Raw genomic sequence first — 21854 nt, forward strand, 5'->3', positions numbered from 1 at the left:
CAGTAAAGTGTTTGAAGTAGTGCAGAGTAATACATGTATATGGAATCAATGGAGGAAAAAAGGGGGACAGATCTGTGGGTAAGAACAGAGTTGGGTCAGGTAGCGGGGTCTAGGGTAGATGATTTCCCAGGAAGGAGGATGTGTCAGTGCTGTTTTGCACTGCAGCCTTCACCATGCATGATACTTGTTCAGGACAGATTCCATCCCTCTGAGGAAGAGGAGAGAGACAGATCCTAACCTGTAGACAGGTGCACCTCCAAGATCTCTTTGAAAAGACGTAATAGTATTGTAATACTCTTCAGTATCAAGACTTTTTTTAATGTCAGTATTGTGAAAAATTCAATGTATTGTCTGTCACTGTCTTGCACATGTGTTTGAGAGCAAAATAAGCTTTTAGATAAGGTAAGGTACTGCTTGTGTGTTCTTTTATAAAAGTTTAGATAGAGAAAGCATGTCTAGATCTGAGGAGTCTGGTGGGCTTGCAGCAGGGAGATGGCAGTTGGGTAGTGAGTAATATTTTATCTATGGGTTATATTGGAGATAGGAACATGAGAAGGGAGGAGAAGGAATGAGGGGGGGCAAGGGGTGCGATTGAATATGCTTTTGCTAGAGCTGTCTCCTTTTTCTCAGTTTTGTCCTTTCTCTACGTTTCTCTATTTTGATGCTTAGCAAAGGGACCTCAAGGAAGTTCAAAGATGTCAGACTTAGATCAAGAGTAGATTTGGCTTGCTGATATTGTTCTCCAGGCCTTAAGGTGTCCTTTATGGAAGCAGAAAAGTGGGCGTGCAGTCTGATCCTTGTGGCCAGACAGTCTCCAGGAGGGATGAACATGAGATGGCTGTGCCCAGGATCTTGTCTCTTCTGAATGACTGTCAAATGTCCCCTGCTGACTGACAGGCAACAGCAGGCCCAATGGTCTGCTCTTTGCTGGAAGAAGGCCACAATGTGTAGATTGACAGACAACAGAGAGATCTTAAATACAAGCTCAAGTGAGAAGCATTTTCTGCGCCATTTGTTTCTGCTGACTCTGCCTGGGTCAGAGGGTGGGGGTGAGTACGTGGGAACGGAGAGAGCTGCTCTGTTCCAGCAGTTTTCATAGCTCCGTGTTTATGGGAGAAGATGTTTCCAGCTCTGCACAAAGCCTCGGTTTTGCCTGTTGCTGCCTCCTGCTGCTTCTCTGCTCAGTGGCCATACCCACACTTGGTTTCCTACATGAGTATTGGCTGAATTCACCTGCCTGGCTTCCTGTGCTGGTCTCTCTCCTACCTCAGCCTTCCTTCTCTGTCCATACCAATTGTAGCCAGTGGTTCTTTGCTGATCGTCCCGTCCCCTTCTTTCTTTCTCTGGTTTCCTTCATGCTTACAAGTGCAAGGAATATCTAAGACTTGTGATGATCAGGGAGGGCACTGAGCTGGGCCTTTGGGGACTACAGTGGATTTGGGTGGTTAATTTGGAGATGCAGGTCCAAATTATATTTAGAATGATATATTATTATAATATATATTATAATTATATATTTAGAAATTATAAAAGCATGAGATAAAGATGAAATAAACTAATTTTTTAATTTTTTGTTTTATTTTATTTATTAATGGTACAAAAACCATTTTCTTCCCACCCCCAGAGGGCTGTCTTGCATACCTTCTGGGGTGCACGCATCTCACTCTGAAGACTGCTAGTGTACTTCTCCCTCAGTCTTTAACCGTTGATAACTCAGAGAAGTTTCTGAGCCAAATATGTTTTCCATGTCGTTAGCACCCCGTTGGAAAGGGATTCCACAGGCTGACTACCCACTGTGTGGCAAACTAACCCCTTTTGGTTTTCTGTGAGCCTGACTCCTCCTAGTCTCCTCAGATGGCTGAGGTTTATTATTCTGGAAGGGGCAGTGAACAGTCAATCCCCAACTGCCCTCTCCAGGCCACTCATAATTTTGCAGAGCTCTAGCAAATGCCCCCTTAGATTACCTTGGATCACATCTTTCCAGGTGGAAAATCATAGTATATTTACTTTTACTTATGTGGATGCAGTTCCATATCTTAATAATTTCCGTGCCATTCTTTGTACTTTTTTCAGATCTACTCTACCATTACTGAACTGCAGGAACCAGGACTGCACACAGCATTCAACATGTGGGCAAACCATGGACAGTGGCACAGTGATGTTCTCTGTTCCCTTCCTTGTCATTTCTTTTGTTTAATGGCTTTTTTTGACCTCTAGTAAGCAGTGAACTGATTTTTTTTTTTTTTTCTGGAAGTGTCAGTTTAAACTCCAAGATCTTGCTTCTGTTGGGCAACAGTCAGCTCAGAGCCCATTGTTTTGTGTGTGATGATTGGATTGTTTTCTTCCCGTGTAATTCACTTCAATATGTATTGAAATCCATTTTCATCTTCCTTTTAAGTGTTCGTTCTGTCTCATAAAGTCCTTCTGCAGTTCTTTGAAGCTGGCCTTCATCCTTGCCAGCTTGAATAACTTAGTGTTACCAACAAACTTTTTAACTTCCTTGCTTTTTCTCTTTTTTTTTTTTTCCAGGTTGCTTATGAATATGCTGAAAAGCATGAGTCCCAGCAAAACTCTGCATGTGCCTTCCTTTTATTTTCAGAACCAATTACTTTTACCTCATTTCTATCCTCTAGTCAATTATTTATCCATAATGGATGCCATTGCCTCTTGGTTTCCTTTTTGTAGAGGGACTTGACTTTCAAAAGGCTTCTGTGTATGATTATTCTTATTCACATAGTGGTTCAAATGCTTACAGAGTGTGTGTGTATTTGTATTTTCACATACACGTAAACATATAATAAACATCTTGATAAGTCTTAGAATGAAACTAAGCTCTTCTCTCTGTTTTAAATTGCATTTTACAGGTGGTAATTATTTTACTGGTGTTTTTCCTTGACGACTGTAAACTTTTAGGATTTAGAATTGAGGTTACTGTGTGTCTTGTACAGCATTGTGCTTGTGATTTGACCCAAAGCATCTCTCTAGAGCACGCTGAAGTCAACATAAATGTCAGGACTTTAGAATGCCTACAGGGGCTGCTGACAAACTACAGTGTTCTTTTTTTTTAATTATTTTAGAGTCTTGATCAGAGGCATGACCTTTTCTTAAAGGATTCTTGTTGCTTTATGAACTTACACTGCTCTCCGGTGTAAGTGAAGGAGAGGGCTCCTAATGGAAAATGTTTTATCATAGTGTTTTCATGGTTCACCTTTGCTTCTTACAGTCTCCCTACTGATCAAAGCAGCCTGCTAGTCAGTGCAAAATCTGAAGATGTGATCACATCACTGATCACATCACTGTAGATGTGAGCTTGCTTGTAGCTTTGATTAGCATGTGAACCGCACCAATTTGGACTGCGTGTAGCTGCCATGGAGCATTTTCTTCAGTCTGAAGGTAGAGCTTTCTGCTGTAAGCTGGCCTGGATATGTTACTGACCACTGAGTGTTTTCCCAAGCCTAGTATTTTTCATCCCTGTTTCCTGTGTACTTTATCACTGAATTCCTCTTTACAATGTCCAGGAAATATGAGTCCAGAGCTCATGTGCTCTGTGTTGCTGCTTCATGCTTATCAGGATGGTCAAAATGGGGAACTTGCTGGAGCTAGTGTCTGATTATGTACAAATGTCTTTGCAGCTGAAGAAACAGGGACCAAACTGGCTCTTCTTTCTGTTTCACTTCTTCTCTAGCGACCTGGGATGCCATCAGGAGCTCGAATGCCCCATCAGGGGGCTCCCATGGGTCCCCCAGGCCCCCCATATGTTGGAAGCCCCTCAGTGCGACCAGGGATGCCCCAGACCGTGATGGAAACAACAAGAAAACGCACTGCACCACAGCAGGTCCAGCAACAGCAGGTGCAGCAGCAAGTGCAACAGCAGCAGCAAGCCACTCAGAACCGAACTAGGAGGTGAGTGTTCCAGAAAGAAAACATGGGAGGACAATTTGAGGAAGAAAAAACAATACCTTTTTAGCAATAGGTAAGACCTTTAAGATCAAATGAGACAGAACAGAAGATGTATATATTGTCAGTTTCTTAAAGCAGGAAAAACATTGGTAAATTTTACTCTCCACTTCGTTTGTGAATGGTCTTGAACAAACTGACCTTTACCAATGTCTGGTTTTGCAGTTATAATGCTTTTACCTTGGAGGTTTATTGGGCTATAAATCTGTCTGTTATATTTAGCCTTTAAAGTTAATGAACAGTTATCTTTGAATATAGTACAATTATTGTATTATTTGTTTTCTGTTCTGTATAGTTTCTCTGATTTCTGACTGGCTAACAAAATGGTTTGTAAATGAGATAAGTGGAAAAAATTTTTGGTTGGTCATGTGAATACTTGTACTATGGTCACTCAGGAGAGTGGTCCTAAAACTTGCAATTGTCACAGGCATTCCTACATATAAAGCAAAGAGATATGCATAGGAAATAATTTCATAGAATTAGAGGGATTTTTTTAAAGGAACTTTCTTTTTAAAATATGCCCACTTTGTACAGTGCTGAATGCATTCTCTCTTAAATAACAGTTCACTAATTTCTTTCTGCAGCTTATTAGACCTCAGCAGTCTTGAGTTCCAAGTGTGAGCCAGTTCCTGATAAATATGTAGGGTGCAGTCATCTAGGTGGTCTGCCTTTTGCAAAATCATTTTAGGTGTATATATAGATTCAGACAGTGTTCTGGTGGTGTCATTGTACCTAGTTGTAGGTAAAACATGACTCTCTAAGCTCAGTGCTTCAGGAGCCCTGCTCTGTCCAGGTTGTATGCCTTGGATCAGCAAGCCAGACTTGGGAATGCTTATATCTGGGATGCATCTGGAAAGGACACCAATCCTGAGAGTATTAATACATTACGATTGAATAAGATTGAATACAGAAGGAATGTGTGTGAGTGCAGCACGTGAGCACAAGAGATGCATGTGCATCAGGGAGGCCTTGCCCGGCACTAGCCAAAATGCACATTCCACAGCACCTCCTAGGAGGTACTCCAGGAAGCTGCACAAAATAATGCCTAGCCTTCAAATATACAGGGTAGATATAACCTGAAAAATTGCCACTGCTGGATAATTAAGGTAAACTTTAGTCACTAACTAGTTTCCAGGGATCACTAAAGAAGAATATTTTCTAAAAGTTGATGGCCTAACTCAGAGAAGGAAACAGTTCCCCTCCTGAGTTCTTAACTTCAATGCTTCTAGTTTGGAATCCAGCAGTAATCTTTACTGTAGGGAGTCCAGCTCACACCAGTGCTTCCTAGGTACTCAGGAAAGTTTCTCTGTTTCTTCTGCCATACCTTCCCTCCAGATAATGTATTGAATGTTTTCCCCTCGTTCATTTCCACCTCCCTGTCATTTGCCATTGAAATTTTTCTGGTCTTTCAGGCGAACCTTTCTGGCACCTTGGGTCCAGTTCTGGGAGTAATTGAGTCCTATGTTTTATGGCACAAACAGGCCAAGAAGGTGTAGTCATCCTTTCTTGGCAGATTTGGGTGGAGACAGTACTCTCATTTCTGTAATAGAGTCTTGGAGAACTGGTTGAGACCCAAGTTGTGGGGGGTTTTTTGTTTGTTTGTTTGTTACTTGCTTTTTAATTGCAAGCCTTTGGGGTTGTTGCAGGTGCATACATATCCCATTTCCCTTTGGGAGGATGGAGCTTGCTCAGGCATTACTTCCAGATTCTGTGAAATGTTTCAGTGCAGATTTGATTTTGTGAGCTGTGGAAGGTGTTGGAGGTTCACACCATGTAACGTTCCCGTCCCATTATTCCTATGCTTTTAAAAAGGAACGTTGTTCACCTATGAAGTTGGGTGTGACTGCGTGGATGAGTTTTCTGCCCCTGAGGAAGGATGTAGTTTGCACCTCTGGGCATGAAGAGTTCCTCAGGCTTGGCTTATATGGGGATGGGGAAGAACCTAAGAATCTGGTATTTCAGACCAGGCTTATTATTAGCAAACGTAGGAAGGGAGTATGCCACATCAATGTGTGTGGAAACAGCTTTTACGTAGACATGGCTGATGACAGACTTCCTGTATGAAAACAGTAAGGAGGGGCATCCTTGTGACATGGCAGAGCGGCAGCTGGCAGTTCACCTTCTCCCATTTGTCTGTCACAGATGGAGTGATTAATCTCCTGCTTAAGATAAAGGCCTCACAAATGATAGAGGTGAAGAATAAGGCCTGAATTCCCTCTTGGCCCTGTTAGAGAAAGCTAGGTGACAGGTTTGGTGGGCACAAATGGTTCTTGGAATCTGAAGAATTCGAAAGACAATGTATTTGGCAATCTTCCTGACAGTACCATTTTTTAGGCACATATACATTTGTGTGTATGTACACGAACACAAGTATGTTTTTAAAAGCATAGATATATAAATGTGCTTATGTCTGGGTATGGACACATTATGTATATACACTGCAGGCACACATATATCTTCCCACATGTGCATTCGTAAAGATGAACAAATACGGAAACGTAAGCCCACTTACCTTTGTATATCGCTCATGCAAAGACGTTACAATAAAACAAGTGTATATACGTAGAGAAGGGTGCGTATATATGTGTGTTTTCATGCATCATATGAAATACACACATATATATGTGTGTTTTCATCAGCACTCAATTTTGGGCATGAATGAATGAATGCATGTCATCTGTTTGAACAAGTTCACATTCCGTTTACAGGCACTCAACCGCTTAGATGTGCATATGCATCGGTATACCTATGCACACTTCCACACGTGCGCACTGTCCTCCTACATGCTTTTTCTGTATCTATAGACAGCATGTGCACATGCAGTTGCATACATTGCTGCCCTGCACCGTAGAAGATGCTGTGATCAAAGAACTTGCACACTTCTTTCCAAGATGCATAACAGACAGCCCTGATTTGTTCTTAGCTAACTACCTCCCCAGGCTGCTGAGAGAAGGGGTCCTAGGTCCTGGGCATGGGTGAGACCCTTTTGCTGATGCATGCACAGCTGTGCACCAGCATGTGGAGATGTCAGGATAATTTAGCAGGTGGCCTCGTTACTCCTAGATCTGTCACCATGGTAACGTGTTTTTTTCTTTAAAAAATGTACAGTGCCAAGAGGAGGAAGATGGCTGACAAAATTCTCCCTCAGAGGGTGAGTCGCTTTCATTTCCTATTCCCTTCACAATCAGTTCAGCATCTTAGTGTAATTAGAGGGATTTTAGAAAATACTTTCACTTTTTGTTTAAAAATCTAATTAAAAAGTAAGTAGGCAGTGGGTGAAAGTCTAGAGAGCAAGGCTGGGGCTGGGGCTGGGGGCTGGGAGTGTGGAGTGCAGCCCGGCCTGTGTCCTCGTGCACTGGGTTAGCCGAGCCAGCACTGCCACTTGCTGGATGGACAGTGGTGCTGGGCTGTGAAGTACACGACTTGGTGCTGGGGCCCTCTGGGTCTTAAGGATGTTTTTGATCAATTTTTGAGGCTGACCAAAAGCTGGTTCAGAGCACAGCTGTGCCTGTAGGAGATCGGCTCATTCTCAGGTCTCTCTGGCCCAGTAGAGCTGCCAGGTTCTAATTTTTGCGGTTGTGTCCTAGTAGGACTGAAGTGAACCCGTGTAAACAACAGAGTTCAACGGGCCTGCATTGTCCGGAGAGTTATTAATTCTCTTATCCCTGGGGATATGTCTAGTTTTTAGTGTCTGCCTATGCTTGATCCTTGATACTTAAATCTTCTACTTCCTTTTTAAACACTGGAATTTCTCTCTGTTCCCCTCCTCTTTCCTTATTCCCAGACTTTTCCTTTCCTGTGCCCTCTTCAGTACAGCTCCCCCCAAAACCCACTTGGTCCCAAAAGGCAAGCTTCCTTAGTCTTCAAAACACACACCCTCATCACATCCTAGTCCCAGTTTCTTTGGCTTCTGGTGCTTTTTCTGGGCTCAGAATCCCTTTGACAGGTGTATAGATCTCCACGTCCTTTTCAAGTCTACCTCTCCACTGCTAGTGTAAACCCAAACTTTCTGGCAGCCTCCAGATTCTCTTCTGTGACGTTCCAGAGGTACCTAGTGCCAGCCACCTGAGGAGGTGAGCCCACTTTGGTACTCCTGATGTCATATTATCACTTCTCTTGTAATTCCTGCCACCCTCTGAAAGGACAGCCTCTCGTAGTTTAGCCATTAGTTCTCTCATGCTGCTGTCTTGAAAGGACTAAGCTATCATTAAATCCAGACCTTTGAACTAATTGCAGCCTCCATGGTGTTTGTGTTAAAGCCTCATTCCTGCTCTGCTTGGAGTCTGTACTTTCTTAGAATGAAAGCTACCTTTCTTGTGCTGTCAGTTCTGTCTTGTCCCACAAAAATTGTTTTCACAGACAATTATACATCCTGTATGGTGAGGCTATTGCTTTAAATATATGTCCATTTCAAGGCCTTTTTTTTTTTTTTTTTGTCTGGTGCCTTTATAAGATAAAAAGGTCTCAGAACAGAGGTAACTAAACTTTTTTGGCAGCAGAAGACTTGTGCCTCTGTTTATCAAATCCATGATAATTCTTTAATAGGTAGAGCCTTATTCAAGTATGTCAAAGAGCTATACAGATGCTAGCACCTTTCAGAACCATGCTGTCATCAAGTCTTCTTGCCTTTCAGTATCTTTGTTGCTGTCAGCCAATAATTTTAACTGATGGAGTAATAAGGCAACACAAATTGCTAGAGTTCTATCTGCAATGGAGTTTTTATCAGTGCAGCTGGAGTGCTGGTATCGATGATACGACGTTGTGTCTGGATTAAGGCACTCCATTAGGCTGCAGTCAGTGTATCACAACCTCCTAAGGCTCACTGTTCATGGGATGGGAGAATGCTGTGTGCATCGGTGTCCTGTCAAGTGGAAGATTGGCACTGGTGGCTGTGGAATGCACGTGAAACACGGGGTAAAACTTCAAACTTTCCGGAGCTACTTGTGCAGTGTTTTCCAGCCAGTCAGCATCTGTCACCCACAGACTTTTTGCAGACTCTTGCTTGTGTTTTCTGGGAACTGTGAAGGGGAGAGGGGAAGATATTAAATACATTTTACTCTTGAAAACCATCTTATGTAATAGTGGAAAAGGAGGTGGGTTCTCAGTGTTACTTGCTGTGATAGCGAGTCAGGCAGTTGGCACAGATAACCTGCTGTTGGACTTCCAGGCTCTCTGATCAAGCCTGTGCTATAGCGCTGGAGCATATTGCTAGTTGGGTAGGGTCGCTGAGCTGCTACAGTTCAGGTCTTTGAGAAGAATTTAATTTTGCATGGATATAATTGTATGAGAAAGTTCAACCTAGCAAACTATTACATGTAGGAAGATAGGATTATGGAACTGCATGGGACCTCCTGGCAGATCCAGTCTGGTTCCCTCTGTCATGGAAGCCACAACACAATTGCTGCCTCAAGACTAGTTAGGTTCCTTACTTCTGAGATACTTTAGATCTGGCAGCTTTTTTTTTTCTTCTTTTTGCTAGGCTGGGGAAGGCAAGTGCTTTTAGTTTGCCAAGTAAGAGGGACTACCCACCATTCTAATCCTCACAGTCCTTTGTTATATCTATTCCAGGTTAAATTCACCTCTTTCGAACCTCTTTAAATCTACCTCTCAGAAGACCAGAACTATACATAGTATTACAGATTACCAGTATCACCAGTGCTTGAATGCCACTAATGCATTTTTATTTCTACTGGAAATAGCTAATGATGCAGATTGGGATCACATTTTTCATTTTATTTTTTATGGCCTTACCACATTGATACAGCATATGGTCATTCTGTGATTGACTAATACTCAAAAGTATTTCTACTTTCTACTGTTTGCAACTGATGAATTCCCATATTAGAGCAGGAATTATGGGTATAGACTCTGTGGAACATGATCCCGTGCTTTGTAATGCTATATTTCATCCTGTTTCTATTATACAGTTCTCGGCTTCCTTATATTCTCTGTACTATCCTCTGCCTTGTATTGGCAGTGCCACCCAAATTTGTCATTATTAACTTCCGTTAGCATACTTCTCCTTTTTGTACTGGGGCTATGAATGAAAATATCTAAATAAAATCAGTTTCAAAAATGGTCCATGAGGTACTTCCTGATCAATACTTTTTTTCTATGCCAGTTCTTTACCACATATTGTTCTCTTTCTAATCCCTATTTTTCAGTCTTAAGTAGTGGTTCCCTTTATGACTGTATGTCAAATGCTTTACTTAAATGCAAGTCGATTGGATCTACTGCATATCTTTTGTCTAAAATGCAATTTTAATGAAAAGAAAGACTTGGTTAAGCCCAGGCTGACATACTGTAACGTAACAAGGCTTAGCATTTTTTATAGTGTATTCAACATTAACTCCAGTTCTGTGCAGCAGGCTATACCCCACCCCATTTTCCTTACCTCTGGATCCTTCCCTTGTTCTCAGATCACTGAAACCCTCATTCAATTTTGGAAAAGTTCATAGGCATCTTCATTCATAGCTGGTGACCTAGATCTCTGGAGCTGATGTGGCCTTTGTGACCCAAGTCTAGCAGTTGTGCCTCAATTTCGACCTCAGGCCATAAACTGTCGGTAGAGAAACATGACTGCACATCAGATTGTGCCTCTTCTTTCTCCAGGCCTTGTCTCCTCATTACTTTTGGTCAGTGTCTTATTTTCTCGTAGTTCTGAGTCACTACATTTTTTCCCAGGCACCGTGACTGTGATTCACTGTTCTGTTTCTTTAGCTTCCTTGCCTACCCCTTCTCATGCAAGAATCTCAGCTGAAAATAATTCTGACTCCATAGCTGTGCGTGTCTCTGCTTTTCCCCATTTAACTTGCTGAATGGAGTGCAACTTTGAAACAGCAAACTGCTTCGCCTTCAATGGCATGCTTGTCTCTTAGTATTGGCTACTGTTCTTCTCACTGGGCCCCAAATTCCTGTGAGGACTTTTTGTCTAGCTGTGCTGATTGTTTTTTGTACAGCTGTCCTCTCCTTTTTGTCCTCTCCACTTCGTTCTCCTTTACACAAATATTCAGTCAACTCCTGCTGCCGTTCACTGACCACCAGATGGGATTCTCTGCACAGATCCCGTACCATAATAGCTGTCCTGTTGTTGTTTGGTCACTGCATGGCTGTTGTCCACCTCTTTCTCCATCTGAGCCAACCAGAGGTGAGGAACCTGGATCTGCTATTCACTTATAAGAAAGAAATGGTTAGAGATGTGATAATCAGTGGCAGCCTAGGATGAAGCAGCTGTGAAATAATGAAGTTCAAGATCTTGAAGGGAACGAGGAAGGAGACTAGCGAAGTACAGACCCTGGACGTCAGACAAGCAGAGTTTGGCTTATTGGTTACTGGTAGGCGTGATCCCATGGGAAGCAGCTCTGAAGGGCAAAGTGGCTCAGGGAAGCTGGCAGGTCTTTAAGGACCCTCCAAGCACAAGAGCAGTCTGTCTTGATATGCAGGAAAATGAGCAGATTTTTGAAGAGCTCAGCTTAACTAAGCAGGCAACTCACAGTGGAGGTCCCAACGTCCAAAGGCAGCGTACAAGAGGTGGAAGCAGGGACAGGCTACAAAGGAGGAATTTAGAAATGTTGCCTGGGCATATAGGGAACGGTATTGGGAAAGTCAAAGCTCAGCTGGAGTTGAGATTTCCAAAGGACATCAAGGGCAACAAGAAAAGCTTCTACTGTTACATTAGTAATAAAAGGCTGACCAAGGAAAATGTGTGCCCGATGCTGAGTGGGCTGGGTGATATAGTGACGACAGAGACAGAGAAGTCCAAAGTACTCAAAGTCTTCTTTGTCTCAGTCTGCACTAACAATGTCTCCCATACCTCTGTGATCAGCGAACACGTTCAAGAGGAACAGCCGTCAATGGGCAGGGATTGAGCCAGGGATTACTTGAGAAAACCTGACCCGTAGAAGTCCATGGTACCCAACAGGCTGCATCTGAGGGTGCTGAGGGAACTGGCCAATGTCCTTGCAAGGCCATTCTCTATCACCTTTGAAATGTTGTGGAAATTGGGGTAGGTTCCCAATGACTAGAAAAAGGCAATAGCTGCACCCATCTTCGCAAAAGGCCAAAAGAACAATACAGGGAACTGCAGCCAATTGGCCTCACTTTCATCCCTGGGAAAATCATGGAGCAAGTGCTCTTGGAAACACATTTCTGGACATGTGAAGGAGAAGAAGGTAATAGGGAACAGTGAGCGCAGATTTACCAGGGGTAAATCAAGCGTGACCAACCTCATTGTCTCCTCTGATAAAATGACTGGATCTGTGAGCAGGAGATAGCAGTGGATATAATTTACCTTGGCTTTAGCAAAGTTTTCAGCACTGTCTCCCTTAATAGTCTTGTATCCAAGTTGGGACATTTTGGTCTAGATGAGTGGACAACCATCTGGTTGGATGATTTGGCTTAGAGGGTAGTGGCTAATAGGTTGCACTCTATTGGGGAGACAGTGACAAGCAGAGTACTTCAGGGATCTATCCTGGCAGCTGTTCAGTTTAGCATCTTTATCAATGACCTGGAGGAGGCAGTGGAGTGCTTGCTTATAAAAATTGCAGATGACACCAAATCACGGGGCGAGGCGGGGTGAACCAGTCAATATGCTTGTGGACAGGCTGCCATTTAGGGGGAGCTGGACAGGCTGGAGGAATGAGCCGACAGGACCTTTATGAAATTCAACAAGGTCAAATGCAAAGTTCTTCCTTGGGAAAGTGGGGGGCAGTAAGCTCTTGCTGGGGCTACCTGGCTGGGGAGCAGCACTAGTGGAAAGGCCCTGGTAGAGAGTGAGCTGAGCATGAGCAAGATATGTGCCCTGGCAGCAAAGATGACTAACAGCATCCTGGGCTGTATGAACAGGAGCACAGCCAAGAGATTGAGGGACTTGATTACCCCTCGTTGCTCAGTACTCGTTACCTCACAGCTAGAGGACTGTGTTGAGTTTTGAGACCTCCAGTTCAAGAAAGACATTGGCAAACTGAACTGGTTCACCTTTGGAGGTTGGTCAGAGGGCTGGATCAGCACATGTGGAGAGACTGAAAGAACTGGCCTTGTTCTGTGTGGAGGAAGGATGGCTCTGAGGGGGCCTAATAGCAGCTTGCCAGCTCCTAAGGATGGTCAAGAAGATGGAGCCAGGCTTTCCAGTGGAGCATGGCAGGAGAATGAGAGCCAGTGAGCATAAGCTGAAACAGGAGAGGAGCTGGCTATATGTAAGGAGAAACTTTTTCACAGCAGGACAGTCAAGCATTGGAACCCAGAGAGGTTGTGGGATCTCCACCCTTGGAAGTTTTCAGACACCAACATAACCTCATTGTTGACCCTGCTTTGAGCAGGAAGTTGGACTAGAGACCTCCCAACATCCCTTCAAGCTGGTACCTGTGATCCAGCTGCTGTTCTATAGAGCATCTCTAGCAGAAGTCTCCAGAAATGTTGGTTTCATATACCATCTGACTCCGTGCTCTAGAGTTGATGCTTTTCCATGCTGATTGACTTTGTGGTCACCTCTCCAGTTTTTACTTTGGACTGTATGCCACAGAGGTTTGGCTGGGTTGTAGATGCTGCCCAGCCACTGAACATAAAGGAGCTACTGAATTGCTTTTACTAGAACTTTGAGAGTAACTCATAAGGGCTCCTCATAATCCTAGTTCATAGATGTGACCTATAGCCTTCTTTTATGTAATTAAACATTCAAATATAAACAGTGTAGAGCTTAGGTGCTTATATGTATGGCTTCTATCTGCCCATGTTAGTCTGTGCTCATAACTGATTACTGTGAGTGGCTGGTGACTTAACTGTTGCTTGTAGTGTTGCAGGATCTTTGCATTTTTGAATGGTATCTGCATTTGGCCATGAAATTCAGAATGGCACAGCCTTTAATTGCTTTTGCCATGTTGCTGGACTGTGTTGTTGGCTCTGTGGTAGCCAGTCAGAAATCCTCTCTGAAACACTACCTCTTAGGGATCAAGATTCACAAGGTGGCAGAGAGTTACAATTTCTAAGCAGTGTCAGTCCTTAGCTATCCTTCTTTGACCACCATAGAAGCCTCAATGGTAGAGACACTTTTGTCAATAAGCTATAGGCTAAAGTTTCTTAGCAGGGAACTGCCCGGTAGTTGATAAGTCAGACTTCACTCATTGTCACTTGTAATATGAAAATGCTGGCTTCTCAACACTATTTTTGAAATGTCTAGGTTGTGTGCGTCTTCTGTAAGTGGTAAAAAAGCTGGCTTAGGATCTAATTGAGCTTGTCAGATTTAGGGGAGCAAGAGGTCTTAGCTTTTGTTACCTCTCTCAAAGATGGAAATTATAGAGTAGCCTAATTCTAAAGAAGGTGCCAAATCTCTATTTATTAGTGTCTGATGATTATTTTTTTTTTAAAGCAAATTGCTGAAACTGTTTTGTTTCTCCTGCTCAGGTAGTGAAGAATGCAGCTCCAATTGTTATTTCCTACCTGAAATAGATCAAATTCTATTTATTATTTTTTTTCTGGGACCTTTAATGATAGCCAACTTTCACCTGGAAAGAAATATCAATCTGAAGGGCACAGTCTTCTCTATCTGTTGTTTTTTTTTTTTTTTTTGTTACTATCTTTAGTTTAAACTGAAATTAAGATATGCAGGTGACAGCATGGTGGCTGTCTTGTTGCGGCTACAGACAATCTGCCTGATCAGGAAGGAGGCAAAGCCTTTCTCAGACATCTGGAGGAAGCCCCACGGTTGCAGGCCCTCATACTCATTGGGGGAACTTTAACCACCCTGACATCTGCTTTGAGGGCAGGAGCACTGAGCACAAGCACTCCAGGAGATTCCTGGATTGGATTGACGACAACTCCTTGACACAGGTGATCAACAAGCCAACAAGGGGAGGTGCTCTGCTGGACCTGTTGCTCACAAAGAAGGAAGAACTGGTTGGGGATGTGAAGGTTAAGGGCAGCCCTGGCTGCAGCAACCATGAGATGGCAGCGTTTGCGATCCTGAGAGAAGCAAGCAAGACCTGGACTTCAGGAGAGCAGGTTTTGGCTTGTTCAGAGATCTGCCCAGAAGGATCCTATGGGACAAGGGGGATGCCTGGAGGACAGCGGGGCTCAGGGAAGCTGGATGAACTTCAAGGACAATTTCTTCAAAGCAAAGGGGAATGAGCAGACCAATGTGGACGAAGTTGAGCAGGCCTGGCAGGAGGCCAGCAGGGTTAAGCAGGGAATTCCTGGCTGGCCTCAAATGCAAAGAGGGAGTGCACGGAGGTGTAGGCAGGGATGGTCTACCCAGCAGGAACAGCACAACGGTGCCCGAGCACGCAAGCATGAAATTAGGGAAGTCAAAGCTTAGCTGGAATTGAACCTAGCAATGGATGTGACGGGCAACAAGAAAGCCTTCTGCAAGCGGATCAGCAGCAGAAGGAAGACTAAGGGAAGCCCGGGCCTGGGTCTGGTTCTGCCGCTCATGTCAAAAGGCTGAGGTTCCCAGTGTTGTCTTTGCCTCCTGGGATAGAATGACACCATACAGTGGTACAGGTGGGCATCAACTGGGTAGAAAGCAGCTTTGCAGGAGTGGGCCTGGGTGTCCTCATGGACAACAAGCGGAGAATGAGTCTGTGAGGTAAGCCAGCCGTGACAAAGGTCAACTGCAAAATGGGCTGTATTAGCATAAGCGTTGGCATCAAGCCAAGGAAAGAGGCTACTCCTTGCTATGCCACGCTTGTGAAACTGCATCTGGACTTCTGGGCACAGGACCAGAAAGACGTGACATTCTGGAGCGAGGCCCGCAGAGGACCACCAGTATGTCTGGGGGCTGGAGCACATGCCTACCAAGAGAAGCTGCAAGAGCTGGGTTCGTCCAGCCTTGAGAAGAGAAGGGGAAAGGGAGATCCTATTGGTGAGTGCAACTGCCGTACGGGATGGTGAAGAAAAGACAGAGCCAGCCTCCTCTTGGAGGCGCACAACAATAGGATGAGAGGCAACAGAAACTCACTGCAACACGGGCAATTGACTCAGTATAAGGAACTTTTTTTTTTTTTTTTTTTTTTTTTTTAAACCATGGTGGTACCAAAACGTTGGAACAGGCTGTCAAAAGATGCTGTGGGATGTCCATCCTTGGTTGGAGGTATTCAGAACCCAACTGGACAAGGTCCTGAGCAACCTGATGTAACTTGAACCTGTTTTGTCCAACAGTTGGTCTCCATGACTTCCAAAGGTCCTTCTGATCCAAATTATTTTGTGATTACTGAGGCTTAAACAGTTGTCTACCCAAATCATGGTTTTGCCAGATATTCAGTGAATCCTTTGTGTGTTTGACGGCTGTTCAACATAACCCCACAAATTCAAACTGATTGTTTCCATGATGTGGGTGACTCTGGTGTTTGTCTTCTGTTGGAATCAACTGTGGTAGGTGCTTCTGATAAGTCTTGACTAGCAAGGAAGTACTGACTGTCTCAACACTGAAGGCTTGTGGAGAGCAAGGAAGGCTGAGCTGCATATAGACTTTTTTGTAGCCAGCAGTGCTCCTATCAGGGCTCCTTTTGAAGACACTCAAATTCTTTCAGAATTCAATATCCTACAATGTTAAGTTTATGGCAGAATGGGTTATACTCTGTCAGCAGGAAACATTTTATACATACGGTCATGCCGGAGGTCAATGAGGCTGACAGAGATATATTTCTTAGGTTTGCTTAGGTGTCCACACTTCACCTAGGGATGCTAATGAAAACCCAAACAACTCCCTTTAGAAAACTGTCTATGCCAAAAATGCACTTCCCAGATCCTGTGTTTTCTGATGGCAGAAGTCGCAGAAATGGTTACTATAATTTTTTTTCAAAAGAGAGGAATCGAGAACTAACATGTTTGCAATAGGAGGATATTGGAGACCTAGGTTTTGTAGTCTGTTTGTGTAGTGTTAAAGAGTGTGGGAGATGGCTTTGTTCTTTGCAGAAATGGGGAATCTCACATCTGTTTCTCCTTATGTCTCTGATCTCGGATGTGTCAGTGGGAATGAGTGCAACTCAAGAAAACCTCTATCTCCAGCTTAAGCTCAGGTTTTCCACCACTGACACTGATTTTTTTTCTGTCATTTCCTATCAGTATTCTGTCTGTTCTTTATGTTCTGCATACTAGTGTATCAACTCCTAATAGCTGTATTGAGAGGTCTATTTAATTTTACTAGAGAGTGGCAAGCCTTCTTATGGAAGACTTTGAAAAGAAGGAGCACACATTTGATCTTCTGGGAGAAGGAAAAAAGTACTAATTTATTTTTACTGCCATACAACTAGACAACCTGAAGTCTGATCCTATCATGAGAACTTACTGCTACTTTGTTTTGTTCTTGTTTAACTTCTACAAGACAGGCCTGAGGATTTACTTGTGAGAGCATATGTATTTAAAATTCCCTGCAGTCATTGTTGAATTTTTTCAGTATTTGGCTACACTCACTCCTAAGAATTTTCACTTTATTTCTAATCTGAACTTAAACAATTTCAAGTTCATTGTGTTGTCACTTTGATAGGCAGAGAAACTTTTTTTTCTATTTGTGTAGATAGATACATACTCATAGGTGAAGCTAAATTAATTGGCTTCATGGAACCTTGTACTGTAGAACGTCTGCTAATCATCTCAATAGCTTTTCTCAGAATTTTCTTGAGTTTGTCAGTAGATTTCTTCATTTGTGACTCTGGTGTTCTTTTAGTGATTATGCTATTGCCAAGCATGGCAGTAATTGTAAAATCCTTAGTCTTGCTCCATGTCTTCCTGCTCATGTATTTAAGAACTGCACTGGTCTGTTAGGCTACAGTGGTGTTCTGGGCTACTGTTTCCTCCCCTACCATTTCCCAAATCCTTTTAAGATTTCCCTGTGAAGCAGTGAGAGTCCCTGTGCCGTAGCTATGTCCTACATTCTTTGCTTCTAGGTTTTTTGATTGTACAAATACCGTTATAATTTGTGTTCTTTTCTTTCTCCCAGTTCACTATGGTATGGATCCATATTCCTGTCCTCTTCTTTATTTCTGATTTCCCCATCCTGTGTCACTTGTAGATTCTGTTCCTTACGTTCCGGTTAAACTACAAAAGCCCCAGAACCATTCCTGTTCTTTATACCTTGCATCTTTGTCTGTTTGCTGCTGCTCATGCAGATGACTTCATTAACTTATCCACAGCGAGTTTCGATCACTTTCATCAGTGGCCATGGTCTCATTAGTACCCACCAGTACAGATAAATTGCTTGCTTTATCGTGCATTCCATTGTGTTTGTTCAGTATTGCAACTCATCTGCCACCATGCAGCTTAGTCAGCAAACTCAGAAAAAGCCTTTTCTGAAATGTCTTACTGTCTTTTCAGGTCGTGATTAACTAAAAATTTTACAGCTTTTAATGCATTTATATATCTTTTGTACTCTTCTGGATCATTTTAATAAAAATGCCAAGTCAAAGTTGTTGAAAGATGTAAGGTTTCACTTGGCCATGATGAAAACTCGATCTTTGTCTTACTGCTTTCTTTCAGCTTTCTTGGGCAACACATGGCCAGTATTTGCTTTTTATCTATGTGTCACTGTGAATTCCTCAAAAAGTTCTTGTGAAGGACTGTATCCCTAAGGACCACTTGAAAGTCTAAAATACCTGTTTTCCTTTAGTTTTCCATTATTTCTGACATCTTTAAAGAATGGATGGGACATAGTTTTCTTGCAGAAGTGATACAGCTAGGTCTCTTGATATTTAGAAGAATAAATTTGGAATTCACATGATGCTTTTTAGTACTCTTCCAGCCACAGCAGTAATTAGCTTGGAATGGACACATTAGGTCAGTTTTGACATAATGTGTATCTTTCTCTATAGCCTTGGAGACTGAAGCAGGGTTGTTTCTTTGCTGTACTTCAGAGAGTTTAGTCTAGATTTAAATGTCCATGACTCTGTATTTCATAACTGGGAAATGTTCGTGACATTCTGCTTAAAACATTGTAGGGAAATCAGAGTAAATCTCTCTAACTCTTGCTTGTGTCTTTTAGCTGCTCATAACAGGCTTATCTGTCCTGCTTCCACGTTTCTTCTCTACTTTAAATCAAAATACAGCTTAACTCTTTGGTTTTCTTCCCATAACTCTGTGACTATAAACGGAGAAATATTTTCTGTCACAAAACTTTTTCCTTTGCTAATATTTATTTGATAATGAGATAGCCAGAATAAAGATAACATTCTAAATAAATTTACAAATGCACCGTTCCCTAGCACAATTGCATTACTAGGATGATGATGGTTATGCCGGAGTTGGGGCTAAGTGAGGGATAGGACTAGGAGTTAATGGAATGTCAAAGTAAAAAGAGAGGGAAAAAGTTTTTGAATTAGAACATGATTTTTTGAGGGTTGTGAAGTGGAGATTGGCGATTCTGCCTCTGTGCTAAGGATTGCTGGATTAGATTACTCTCTGCTGGAGGTGCAGAGAAGGAGGGAAGAATGCACTTCTGTTGTTTAAACAATGTTTTTCTTACGTTCTTCTCTCTGCTTGACAGCTGCCAAGTCCAGTTAGGGTTCACTCACAGCCTTTCCTTTTCTTGGTGACAGGCATACAGCAAAATATAAATTCAGAGTTGGGGAATCTCTCTTCCCCTCTGGAAGGTTTTCCTGCTCTCTAGATGAGGAAGGATCTTTTTGTTTCCAGCCTGGGCTTCTCTTGATCTCTCTGTTAAGTTTTACATTATTTCAGGAGATCCTTCTGCCTCTACCTGGGTGAAGACATTTGAGCACTTTGATGCTTCATAGAGCCATGTGCAGCTTTGTAAAAATTAAATCTTGTTCAACAAGCCTACCTTTTTCTGAGGAGATCACAGGATTCTTTGATAACAGAAATTGTGTTGATGCCGTTGGATTTCTTCAAGCCATTTGATCTGTTATAAATGACATCTCAATTAAAAATCTTAGAGTATAAGTAAGCATATTGGTTACCTTAAATTAAAAAGTCCCTCACTGTCAATTTGGAGACACATCAGTGAGTGGGTCATTTCTAGTGGGACCAGAAAGATCTGTTCTTGGCCCAGTGCAGTGTAGCTTTTTTTTTTTCCCCAGTGTCATGCATGATATGTGAAATTTGATGGTAAAATTTATGGGTAAGATTAATGGAACAGTAAATAAGCACAGGGAGAGGGACAGTTATTGCTATGAATTATTATCTGAGTTGTCCAATAAAGTGGTCACAACACAGCAAAATTAGTTTTTCTGCAAATAAGTGCAGTACATCTCTAACCCAGGAATGTGGTGGTACAAGAGTCTGTCTTGGAAAGCAGTGATTCAGACATGCTTGAAGCAGATGAAGTCGACAGAGCACAAGCAACAGTTCGTTCTTAGTTCCGCCTCTCTTGTGCTTTCTTATATTTGTTAAGACCAGGAGGTTGCTGGTACATGTCCTATATAGTATAGGCCAGACAACTTCAACCTATTACTTTTGTATTGAATTCAGCAGAGGCACAGGCATTACGGTACTCCTGTTTCCATCTCCTACTAGCAGTGTTTCTCAAGGTTTCTGTTTCACCAGAACAACCAGTCACCTCTTTCCTTAGTAATATTACTTCTGCTTTATAGATAGTGACTACCCTTTTCTCAAATCATCTAGTAGGTAACTAAATTATTGTACACTCAGAGCAGTTGTTTCCTGTATGTACTTGTTCTGAAGATTGACACTTCTATTTCACACCATTGTTTACTGATAAGATAAATGTTGCTTTCAGCTGCAAATACAGAAGCAGAAATGTAATGGGCATGTATCAGATCTGGTATTAACTCCCTGTGACAATTGAAATATGTTATCAAGTTTTACTAGTTTGACTTTGTACTACCGGACCTTACAAGTGACTTAAAGTCAGCGTACTTTCTACACCAGGTACTCTAGCCATTTTGACAGAAACTTGCAGCTGATTTTGATGAATGTTTTGAGCAGCATCTGCTACTCTCAGGTCTGAAATGGTAGCCTCAAATGTGAAGGAAGGCTGCCTCTTCCAGACTTGTTCTTCTCCAGCCATGCTATTGGCCAAGCAAAAAGTTTCTCTGTCTCTTAACCTTACCTCTCCCATAGCCTTAGATACTTCATCTGTTGCAATACTACTGTTAACCTATTTTGAATTGAGGATTTCAGAAGGTGGATTATCCCTGACTTGTTTGTTTGGTAGTGACAAATTAGCCATTCCCGGTGGCTAGTGCCAGGCTGAAGTAAGGGAAGGAGACAGATGAACTGTAGATCTTAATTTCTTTTTCTCAGAGGTGTTAAGGTTGGATAGCCAGTGTTCTGGAAGGGTGAGTGTCATTACTGGGCTACATCTGGCTGTATAAAAAAAGTTTGCTTGAGTAGCCCAGCTTTAGAGAGAGTCCCTGTTGCTGTATGGCTGCCCTGTTCTTATTTACTTTTGGTCAATGTTAATGCCCTCCACAGTTCTTGATTTCACAGAATCACAGAATCGTATAGATTGGAAAAGACCTTTAAGATCATTGAGTCCAACCGTAAACCTAACACTACCAAGACCATCACTACACCATGCCCATAAGCACCTCATCCAAATGTCTTTTAAATACTTCCAGGGATGGCGACTCCACCACTTCCCTGGGCAGCCTGTTCCAATGCTTGATAACCCTTTCAGTGAACTAAAATTTCCTAATATCCAGTCTAAACCTCCCCTGGCACAACTTGACGCCATTTCCTCTTGTCCTATCACTTGTTACCTGGGAGAAGAGACCGACCTCCACCTTGCTACAACCTCCTTTCAGGGAGCTGTAGAGAGCAATAAGGTCTCCCCTCAGCCTCCTTTTCTCCAGGCTAAACAACCCCAGTTCCCTCAGCCACTCCTCATAAGACTTCTGCTCTAGACCCTTCCCCAGCTTCGTTACCCTTCTCTGGACACGCTCGAGCATTTCAATGTCTCTCTTGTAGCAAGGGGCCCAAAACCGAACACA

At 42.7% G+C, this 21854-nt stretch overlaps 1 protein-coding gene across 6 annotated transcripts in view; it reads left to right on the forward strand.

The window, feature by feature from the left end:
- Nucleotides 1–21854, forward strand: part of SMARCD3 (SWI/SNF related BAF chromatin remodeling complex subunit D3) — a 116807-nt gene that overhangs the window by 49955 nt on the left and 44998 nt on the right. For all 6 annotated transcript variants that reach the window (XM_072855028.1, XM_072855025.1, XM_072855026.1 and 3 more), the window contains 2 exons: nt 3686–3903; nt 7066–7108. In XM_072855028.1, the coding sequence (XP_072711129.1) occupies nt 3695–3903; nt 7066–7108 (252 nt within the window). In that variant the 5' untranslated portion in view covers nt 3686–3694. The remainder of the gene's footprint in view (nt 1–3685; nt 3904–7065; nt 7109–21854) is intronic.

Source organism: Ciconia boyciana, chromosome 2, assembly GCF_034638445.1.
Source record: "Ciconia boyciana chromosome 2, ASM3463844v1, whole genome shotgun sequence".
In the NCBI taxonomy this organism is placed as follows: domain Eukaryota; kingdom Metazoa; phylum Chordata; class Aves; order Ciconiiformes; family Ciconiidae; genus Ciconia; species Ciconia boyciana.